Source organism: Lepus europaeus, chromosome 21 (assembly GCF_033115175.1).
Source record: "Lepus europaeus isolate LE1 chromosome 21, mLepTim1.pri, whole genome shotgun sequence".
Lineage (NCBI taxonomy): Eukaryota > Metazoa > Chordata > Mammalia > Lagomorpha > Leporidae > Lepus > Lepus europaeus.
Genome location: NC_084847.1, coordinates 54,601,393 through 54,611,184, shown reverse-complemented (window position 1 = coordinate 54,611,184; position 9,792 = coordinate 54,601,393). Strand labels below are relative to the sequence as shown.

The window sequence follows — 9,792 nt, the reverse complement described above, 5'->3', positions numbered from 1 at the left end:
GGGGGGTCCTCCTGCCCCGGCAGGTGGGGACAGCCGCCCCTCGCCCCCAGCCTCAGTTTCCCCTTCGGGAGCTGCGCCGGGCGCTGACGCCCGCCCCTCGACCCCGAGGGCTGGGCGGGCCCTCGCCTCCCGCGACCGCCGCCCCGGGTCCCCGCCCCCGGCCCCCGGGGCTCGGCCCCGAGGCCCCGCCCCCCGCCCACGAGGAAGTGGCTGCGGCGCGGCGCGGGGCGCAGAGCCGGCTCGGCGCGTCGACTGCCCAGAGTCCGCGGCCGCGGCGCCCCGAGGTGAGGGGCTCGGGCCGGGGCGGGGGGCGCGGGAGCGCGCGGGGGCGGGGGCGGCGTGGGCCCGGAGGTGCGGGGCGCGGGCGGCGGGCGAGGGGCGCGCGGAGCCGGCCGTGCGCCCCGGGAGCGCTCGGGGGTCTCCGGCCCGCGGGCGCCGCCCCCGCCGCGCGCCCCCTCCGGCCCGGCCTCGCCGCCGCCGCGGTGGCCCCGTTACTCGGGGCCGGCGGGCCCCCTGCCCAGTCACTTCCCCCGAGCCTTCCGGGTTGCGGCGGCCGGGAAATGAGCTGGCGCCCACGCCCAGCCGCACCCGCCCCGCCCGCGGGGTCCCAGGCTGCGGCGCTCTGAGCTGCGGGGCGCCTCCCTTCCTGGCGGGGCGCACCGGGGGGGCAGTGGCCGCGGAAGCCACGGCTCCCGGAAGTCAGGCGCCCCCGTGGCTTTTCAAGTCTCAGAGACCCTGGGTAAAAATGTCCGCTTTACGGACCGCTGACCTCGGCCTGGCGAGCCTCAACTTGCCCCATCTGGAAAATGGGCACCTTACGAGGTCTGATAAGACAGCTGGCAACGGGCCGGGCACAGGCGGACAACAAATGGGTGCTATTGTGGCCGGTGTGAAGCCGGCCCAGGGTGACCAGTGAGTCTGCCCAGGTGGCCCTGACCTCCTGACCGCTGGGCTTTGGCGCTGGCGCCCTCAGCTGTGCCATTCCCAAGCTGCCGTCTTGAGTCTGTTTCCTTCTGTGGCTAAGCAGAGGGAGAACGGGTCGGGCTAGCCCTGGGGCTGTGTGCCACTGGCCCGGCTGGGGAGGACAGTGGGCTAGCCCTGGGGCTGTGTGCCACTGGCCGGGCTGGGGAAGGCAGTGGGCCAGCCCTGGGGCTGTGTGCCACTGGCCGGGCTGGGGAGGGCAGTGGGCTAGCCCTGGGGCTGTGTGCCACTGGCCCGGCTGGGGAGGGCAGTGGGCTAGCCCTGGGGCTGTGTGCCACTGGCCCGGCTGGGGAGGGCAGTGGGCTAGCCCTGGGGCTGTGTGCCACTGGCCGGGCTGGGGAGGGCAGTGGGCTAGCCCTGGGGCTGTGTGCCACTGACCCGGCTGGGGAGGGCAGTGGGCTTGGTCGTGTGGCCAGGGGTCTGTTTCAGGAGTTGCGCCTCCTCGCACGGTCACATCACGGCGCGCTGTGGCCTTGTCCCCCCTGACGCTCAGGGTGACCCCGTGTTCAAAAGGCCGTGCCCGAGTGGATGCCGGTGAGCGGGTGCTGCCCGTGTCCAGCGACGGTTCTGCACAGCCGGGCCAGCACTGGGTTTTCCGTGTGTCTTAGCTTTGGGTGGGTGCCTCGCGCTGGTGCCTCACGGTGTCTTGTGACTGTTGTGTGACCGTCCCGTGTCCCTGGACTCTGCCTTGGCTTGTGAGGATTCTGGAGCCCGGGAGGGGAGGAGGGGGTTGCTGCTGCACGGCACCCCCGGGGGCTGCTGTCCGCAACAGGAAGTTGAGCAACCGCCTAGCGCAGAGCAGTGGCTCGGAGCAGCTCCGCTGGGCGGGGACTTCCCGGAGCGCCTGCTTGGTTTGGCCTCGGATGCAGCCTGGAGTCTCTGGGCTGAGAGCAAAGCCAGGCGAGGAGGGCCCAGCCGCCCCCCCACCCCGTCATTTCTGGAGAAGCTCGCCTTGCCGGGGGGCGCCCCACCAGGAAATACCCCCCCAGCCCCTGCCCTGTGAGCTAAGCTGTGTGTTCCCCATCCTGGCGCTGCTGGACGGAAGCCCCGGCCCCACCCTGCAGACCCCAGCCCGCCCCGGCCCCCGCAGGGAGCTCTGGCCTCCCTGCTCCGCCCCCACGCCATCCCTGGGTCCCTTGCTGGGCGTGGGCTGTGTGGGAGTGTGGGATGGTGAGGCTCTGCGGGAGCCAGCCGGGGAGTGTGTCAGGGACTGGGCCCCTGCCCCCTGCCTCCGCCAGCTGCACTTGGCCTCTGGGGGCTGGGGTGGGCACAGCCTCTCCTCCCTCCCTCGCTAGCTCTGCAGCAGCTGAGGAGGCCGTGGTGATGTGTGGCTGGGCGCCCCGGGAGCCACGGCCACCACCAGCCTTTGCCTCCCGCGGCGCCACGGCTGAGCAGTAGGGGGTGGCAGCGGGCCGGCCTGCCCCACCCGGCCCCTGTGCTGTGCCCTAGGCTTAGGGGACTTCCTGGGAGGGAGGGAGTGGTGGCAGAGTGGCGGGGCTCGGGGGCTGCTTCCCAGGTCTGGGCCGGAGCCCCCGCTCAGCCCTCTGACTCCCACTTCCTCCTTAGTCCAAGCTGCAGCTGGGGCGTCATCGCTGAGCCCCCGTGGGTCTGCCTTGCGGGAGCCACCCACATGGGGAAGTGGAGCGTTCCTCTCTGCCACCCCCTTCGTGTCTGCCCTGCCCGTCTAAGGGGTGGGTTCTGTTCAGTTCCTGCTGAAGTGTGATTGGCACATAGGCTCCCCCTGAACCTCCTGCCCCCACTGAGAACCTGTGTGTGCCAGGAAATGGGGGGCAGTGCTCCCCAAGTCCTCTCGGCTGCATGCCCCATGGGGACCTGCGGCTGTGCTCCGTCCTCACGGCCTGGGGCACACGGCGAGTGAGAGCCGATGCCCTGACGTTGGGGTCTGCCCCCCAAGTCTGGGCTCCACCAGCCCCCCAGTTCCTGCTTCCTGGGCTGCTGCAGCTGTGCGGTTGCGGCGTGGGGTGGGGTGGGGGAGGGTTGGCCTCCACCGGGCCCAGGCACAGCAGAGCCCGGCCGGATGTTGCAGTGTTGCAGGTGGGCTTCCGGCCTTGGCCTGCTTCTGCCCGGGTTGGTGACCTTGGCAGTGGGGGTGGGGCAGGCGAGCATGATCACCCCTCCCCTGTGCCCTGTCCCCTGTGTGAGCAGCCATTGCCCGGCCCAGGGTACCCAGCAGCCTGCTGGGCTGGCTGAGGGCTCTGAGGTGGCGCTTCCGGTGGCTGCTTCACAAAGAGACCTTGTAAGGAGAGAGGCTGGGAGGTGGCGCCCCGGGGGCCGCGTGCTTGCACTGCGCGCGGCTTTTTGCGTCCGGCCCCTTCCCTGTCCAGCCAGGCTGAGGACCCTCCTGGGACCTTGCTGTGGGCATGGGGGAACCAGAAGTGGCCCCGCCCCCTACACATGTACCCGTGTGCACGCATGTATGTGCCCTGTGCTGCTCCCAGGAACTCCTGGGCCCTGCGGCCAAGAAGAGCAGTGAGGGGTCGGGGGCTGGACAGGACGGGCAGGGCTCACCGGGCTTTGTGGCGCGTCCTCGGGTGCCTGTGCCTGGTCCCTGAGCCCTGGGCGCCGCAGCTCTGATGGGGCTGAACCGCAGCCCCTGCCTCCCGCCTGGGTCTGAAGTCGGCGTCCTCCCTCCCCCGCGAGGGAAACCAGGTGTCTGTGAGATCAGCAGCGACCCCTGGGCCAGCTCCGACCAAGCCGGCAGCTCTGGAGGGGCCAGGTGGGCACCGGGCTCCTGGTCCAGTCTCGGCCCGGGTCCCGAGATGAGCCGCAGCCTCCCCAGGTGCCGTCCTTGGGCGCACACACCTGCCAGTCTGACGAGGGAGGCAGCCAAGTTACAAGTGCCACCACCTTGGGGGGACCCACACGGCTGGAGCCCAGCGTCTCCCACCCAGCGTGGCCAAGGCATTCCTGCCCGAGCTGCCTTAGTGAACGTAGGGTGCTGGTATTTAAAGCCCTGGGGGCAGGAAGTGAACCAGATAAAAAGCATGAATGAAGGTGTGTACTCTCTGTATCCGAGGGCGAAGCTAAGCTGGGCTGGGGACGGCTCCCTGGAAGGTGGCGTTGGAGCCTAGGGTGGCACAGCGGCAGGTGTGGAGGGAAGAGTGTCGCAGGCCGCGGGGACAGCCAGTGTGGACGCTTGAGGCGGGAGCGTGTCTGTGCTTCAGCACTGGTCCGGCCGGGAGGCTGGGTGCCATGGCACTATAGGGGACAGGGGGTGCCAGGTGTGGCGGATCCTGTCTCACCGTCTCGGCACATCCAGGGGGAGGCAGGATTCGTGTTCCCATTCTGCAGTTGAGAAAACTGAGGTTCAGAGAGGGCACCCAGCTGGCAAGCTGGGCTGCAGGCCCCTGCGTCTCTGGGACAGGGAGGCGGGGGAGGGCAGCACCCACTCGAGGGAGTGACGGGTGTTCTGCGCCTTCTGAACGGGAGGACTTGGCCATGGAGAGCTGGGTAGGCATTCGGGGTGTGTGGGGGGGCAGCACGCAGCTGTAAACACGGGCACAGCGCTAGGCTGCACGTGGGCACGGCCTTCCCAGTGACAGGAATGGCACAGTTGAGGCCCAGGAGGCCGGCCTGCTTCCGGCCGGACACGGTCAAGGGCAGCACGCAGCGTCCTGAGGAGGCAGAGTGGCCAGCAGGCTGGGGACAGCCTGGGAGGAGGCGCCTGGGCCCGGAATGAGCTGGGCTGGGTGGTGGGGTGAGGGTACAGGAGGCCGCCCGTGAGCGCAGGGGCAGGGGCGAGGCGAGGCGGGAGGCGTGGTCGTGGGGCTGCCGCCGCACCCCCATCCTCCAGACACCCAGCTGCCCTCCGTGCCATCCTTCACACCTCTGTGGCTGGGCCTGGCGGGCACCTCGGGCGGGGTCTGCCTGGCCAGGGTTCCCCTGCGGCACGCCCCCACTGCTCCCTCCTGGAACCACCCCGGGATGCCGGCCAGTGGGGAGCCCTTCCCTGCGAGCTGCGGGCCCCTGGAGCCCAGGGCCTCCTGGCCTCGGGCAGCGCCAGGGCCCACAGATTCTCTCCCCTGTGTTGGGCGCAGGAGCTGAGCGGCCATGGCCTACCACAGCTTCCTGGTGGAGCCCATCAGCTGCCATGCCTGGAACAAGGACCGCACCCGTGAGTGGCGGAGTGGGAGCTCCGGGGGCATGGGGCAGCCCCGAGGCCCAGGGCACAGCCTGACCCCGGCACTGGGCTGCGTGAGGCCAAGGGGGGAGTGGAGGGTGCTGGCTTAGGAGCTGTGGGGGCGGAGGCCCCGAGGGGTCGTTGGGAGCACTCGGGGGGCAGAGAGCCATAACAGGGCAGCCACCAGCCAGGGCAGAGGGTCCCGTGGCCATGGCAGGGGCGTCCAGTAGTGTGGGTGCAGGTGAGAGGTGGCCAGTCCCGGGAGCAGGAGGGGCAGAGGGCAGGCCCTGGCTGGGCAGGTGTGCTCCCGCTGGGCACCCACACCTCCTCGCACTCCCCCCCCCCCCCGCAGAGATCGCCATCTGCCCCAACAACCACGAGGTCCACATCTACGAGAAGAGCGGGGCCAAGTGGACCAAGGTGCACGAGCTGAAGGAGCACAACGGGCAGGTGACAGGTGAGTCAGGCCGGCGGGGACCCCAGGGCTGGCGCGAGGCCGGATGCAGGTGACGAAGCCCCGATGCAGCCTGGCTCAAGTCACAGGCCGGAGGCTGGATCCCGCAGCTCAGGGGTACCAAACCTGTTATTTTCTTCCTCTTGTCTCTCGGAGGGGCTGAGACCCCCTCCTAGCCTCTAGGAGCCCCCCACCCGCACCCCACATAAACGCTGGGTCCCAGTAAAAAGCCCACATGCTGAGCACACGCGCCCCAATGTGGCCAGGGCCACTGAGCAGCCACGGCTGCCTGGGTGGCTTCAGCCTCGGGTGTGCCCGGCCCCTCCCCCCACAGGCATCGACTGGGCCCCTGAGAGTAACCGCATCGTGACCTGCGGCACGGACCGCAACGCCTACGTGTGGACGCTGAAGGGGCGCACGTGGAAGCCCACGCTCGTCATCCTGCGCATCAACCGGGCCGCCCGCTGCGTGCGCTGGGCCCCCAACGAGAACAAGTTCGCCGTGGGCAGCGGCTCCAGGGTCATCTCCATCTGCTACTTCGAGCAGGAGAATGACTGGTGGGTTGCCCGGGCAGGGCTGGCAAGGGCTGGGGGAGCCTGGGGGCATGCCGAGAGTGTCTGCAGACAGCGGGGACACAGGCCACGGCGCCCACCTTGCCGATGCACTGAGGGAGGCCCCATGGCACTCACCTGTCAGACCACACGCCCCGCCCACCCCAGGCTGCCGGGCGGGAGATCCGGAAGCAGCCGTGTGACCGTGTGACCGGGCGAGGTTTCTAGGGGCCAAGGCAGAGGGGACCAAAGCATCGCAGCCCGTGCCAGGGCCCGCGCCCTCCCCTTTGGAGTCCTGGGTGGCTGCTGGGGGCCCCGAGCTCTGGCCGCCCACCCGCTGTGTCTGCCCCTGTCCGTCCAGGTGGGTGTGCAAACACATCAAGAAGCCCATCCGCTCCACCGTCCTCAGCCTGGACTGGCACCCCAACAACGTGCTCCTGGCGGCCGGCTCCTGCGACTTCAAGTGCCGGTGAGGGGGCAGCCGTGGGGGCGGGCAGGGGTGCCCCACTCCCCCAGAGCGCCCGTGAGGGCTTGGGGTCGTCTCAGCAGGACGTGCTCCTTGTCACCTGGGAACACCAGCAGGGTCCTTCCCAGGCCCCTGTCCGCTGCCTCATTGGAGCGTCTCACCCCTACAGCGTCCTGGCTTGTTTGAAGGAACACGAGTGGGTGTGCTTATTCATACTAGGGTGTGAATGACCGACATGCTGGGAAAACCCTGCTCACTGGCTTACGGCTTGGAATTGTCTTGTTTTTTAAGATTTGTCTATTTACTTATTTGAAAGAGATACAGAGAGAAGGGCAGAGAGAGACAGTGGTATCTTTTCATCTGCTGGTTCACTCCCCAAATGGCTCCAGCAGCCAGGGCTGGGGCCAAGCCAAACCCAGAGATTCAACCACGTGGGCCACCCTCCACTGCTTTCCCAGGTGTGTTAGCAGGGAGTTGGATCGGAAGTGGAGCAGCCAGGACTCGGACTGGCACCCATACGGGATGCTGGGCTGCAGACAGAGGCTTAACCTGTGCCACAGCGCCCGCCTGGAATGTCGAGTCTGCAGTTGCTTTTCACTACTGGGCCCAGGACCATAATCCCCCTGCTCACATGAGGTTCCCCAGGCTGTCACACAGAGCGGGGCACTGAGGCCCAGGGTTAGCCAACAGGAAGACCAGGTCAAGCAGAGCCAGGTTGGGCAGGTGACCCCCCCACGCCCTGACTGCTGGGGAGGCTGCCTCACTGGCCAGTGTGGGAAAGGGCTCCCCTTCCCGGGGCCCCGCCGAGTCCCCAGAACCCTCCTTTCGGCCTCTCTGGGCAGGATCTTCTCGGCCTACATCAAGGAGGTGGAGGAGCGGCCGGCGCCCACCCCGTGGGGCTCCAAGATGCCCTTTGGGGAGCTGATGTTCGAGTCCAGCAGCAGCTGCGGCTGGGTGCATGGTGTCTGCTTCTCGGCCAGCGGCAGCCGCGTGGCATGGGTCAGCCACGACAGCACCGTGTGCCTGGCTGATGCCGACAAGAAGATGGCGTGAGTAGAGAGGGAAAGGGCGTGGGGAACCCTCGAGGTGCAGGGCGTGGGGTGCAGGGCGTGGGGCGCAGGGTGGGCGGAGGGGCTGACTCTCTGTCCCCCTCAGCGTGGCCACCCTGGCGTCTGAAACGCTGCCACTGCTGGCCGTCACCTTCATCACGGACAACAGTCTGGTGGCCGCGGTAAGTTGGGCGGCCGCGCGGGCCTCCCCCTGGTGCCCGGGATGAACAAGGCAGTGGCTGGGCACAGGACAGGGCCATCCTTGCCCCGTCTCTGCGACGAGTGCGTGGCTGGGGAGGGTGGGAATGCGCTCCCTGCGGGGCGCTAAGGAGCACCCAAGGTGCGGGCTGGACTCCCCAGGCCACACCAACGTCCCCTCCCCCGCCCCCAGGGCCACGACTGCTTCCCGGTGCTGTTTACCTACGACAGCGGCGCGGGGACGCTGAGCTGCGGCGGGCGGCTGGACGTGCCCAAGCAGAGCTCGCAGCGTGGCCTCACAGCCCGTGAGCGCTTCCAGAACCTGGACAAGAAAGCCAGCTCGGAGGGCGGCGTGGTCGCGGGGGCCGGCCTCGACTCGCTGCACAAGAACAGCGTCAGGTAAGGGCGTGGCTGCGTGGAGGGGGAGCCCCCAGAGTGCACACACCCTGGTGTCACACACAACAAAGGCCCCAGGGAGGGCCCCCAGAGGCGGTGGTCAGTGGGGGCTGAGCCAGTAAGGGGCTGACAGGGGTGGGGCCTGCAGCTCTGGGATGGCCAGCAGCCAGCAGGGTGAGGACAGAGCTAAGGGTTCCTCCACACCTCCCTGAGGACCAGGGCTAGGATGGGGGAGAGCACCTTCAGAGAGCCACAGGGGTGCACGCCCTGCGGAATGGGAGGGAGCACCGTGGCTGCGCCCTCCCGTGGCTGCCCCGTGGACTGCACACCTCTGCCCCGGCCCTCGCTCCTGCAGCCCCGTCTTCCCCTTCTGGCCTCACCTCACACTGTGCCGCTTTTCCTGCCGCCTGCCAGTGTTTGGTGCTGCTGGTCCCCCAAGCAGGCACTTGAGCCCCCTGGCCGAGCCGTCCCTAGCCGGGCACACCCCACCCCACACTTCTCCCCAGAACTTTAGGGAACAGTTAGTCCTCCATCCTCTTTGCAGCCAGATCTCAGTGCTCAGCGGGGGCAAGGGCAAGTGTTCGCAGTTCTGCACCACGGGCATGGACGGTGGCATGAGCATCTGGGACGTGAAGGTGAGGCTTCCTGCCCGCACCCGGGGGCCAACCCCTCCTCTCCCGCCCTCCCCGGCAGCTGCCCCGGGTGGCTGGGGCTCATCTCACAGCACCTGCACGTCGGACGGGATTTAAACCCGGGTCTGCGGGACCCCACGTCCTCTGCGGTGGTGGAGCGCGCTGGGGGTGTCCCTGGCAGCCTGGACCCAGCCTGTCCCCTCTGCCTCCTTGCAGAGCCTGGAGTCGGCCTTGAAGGACCTGAAGATCAAGTGACCTGCGCGGAGTGCCGCCCTCATCCCTGCTGCGGGGAACGGGGACAGGCTAGGGGTCGCAGTGCAGGTTCCCACGGGCTGCTCCCTCAGGAGGCAGGGGTGGCTGGGGACTCTTACCTACTCAAGAAATACGTGCCTTTTTCGGAAAGAAATGCTTTTGTTTACAAGTCAGACGATGCCCCCAAAGCACTATGCTGGTCATGAACTGCTTCAAAACGTGGAGGTAATAAAATGCAGCGTGGACACGCCTGACCGCTGGCAAAGAGCCTGGTGTTGCATGGGCACAGACGGCCTTCCCAAGCCCAGGGGCCTGACCCCTGCGCCCAGCCCTTGGGTGTGCCCTTCTCAGAGCGGCCTGGAGGAGGTGCCTGTGCGTCACTCACTGAGCAGTCAGATTCCTAGACAGACTGCTCATTCCGGCTGCTGGGGACCTGAGTGAAACACCTCGTTCACTGCTTTCTGATAGACGCTCCTCGTCGTTTAGGAAGACCTTTCCCTTTCCTACTTCTGTTTTGGATTTTCACTTTATTTCAACGGTAGACTTTTCCATCTGCTATTTCATCCCCCCAGTGCATGCAACAGCCAGGGCAGGGCCAGGCGGAAGCCAAGAACTCCGTCTGCGTCGCCCCCATGGGTGGCAGGCACCTGCTTCCTCCCAGGGTACTCGTTA

The 9,792-nt window shown here is 68.0% G+C and overlaps 1 protein-coding gene across 1 annotated transcript; it reads left to right on the top strand.

Annotated features, from left to right (window-relative positions):
• The first annotated feature begins 205 nt into the window (after window positions 1-205).
• Window positions 206-9,374, top strand: ARPC1B (actin related protein 2/3 complex subunit 1B). Its single transcript, XM_062180654.1, has 10 exons — window positions 206-284; window positions 5,040-5,116; window positions 5,475-5,579; window positions 5,911-6,133; window positions 6,489-6,596; window positions 7,436-7,642; window positions 7,749-7,824; window positions 8,034-8,239; window positions 8,781-8,871; window positions 9,085-9,374. Exons 2-10 carry the CDS (start codon window positions 5,053-5,055, stop codon window positions 9,121-9,123), a joined length of 1,119 nt encoding a protein of 372 aa, XP_062036638.1. The 5' UTR covers window positions 206-284; window positions 5,040-5,052; the 3' UTR covers window positions 9,124-9,374.
• Window positions 9,375-9,792: the final 418 nt, after the last annotated feature.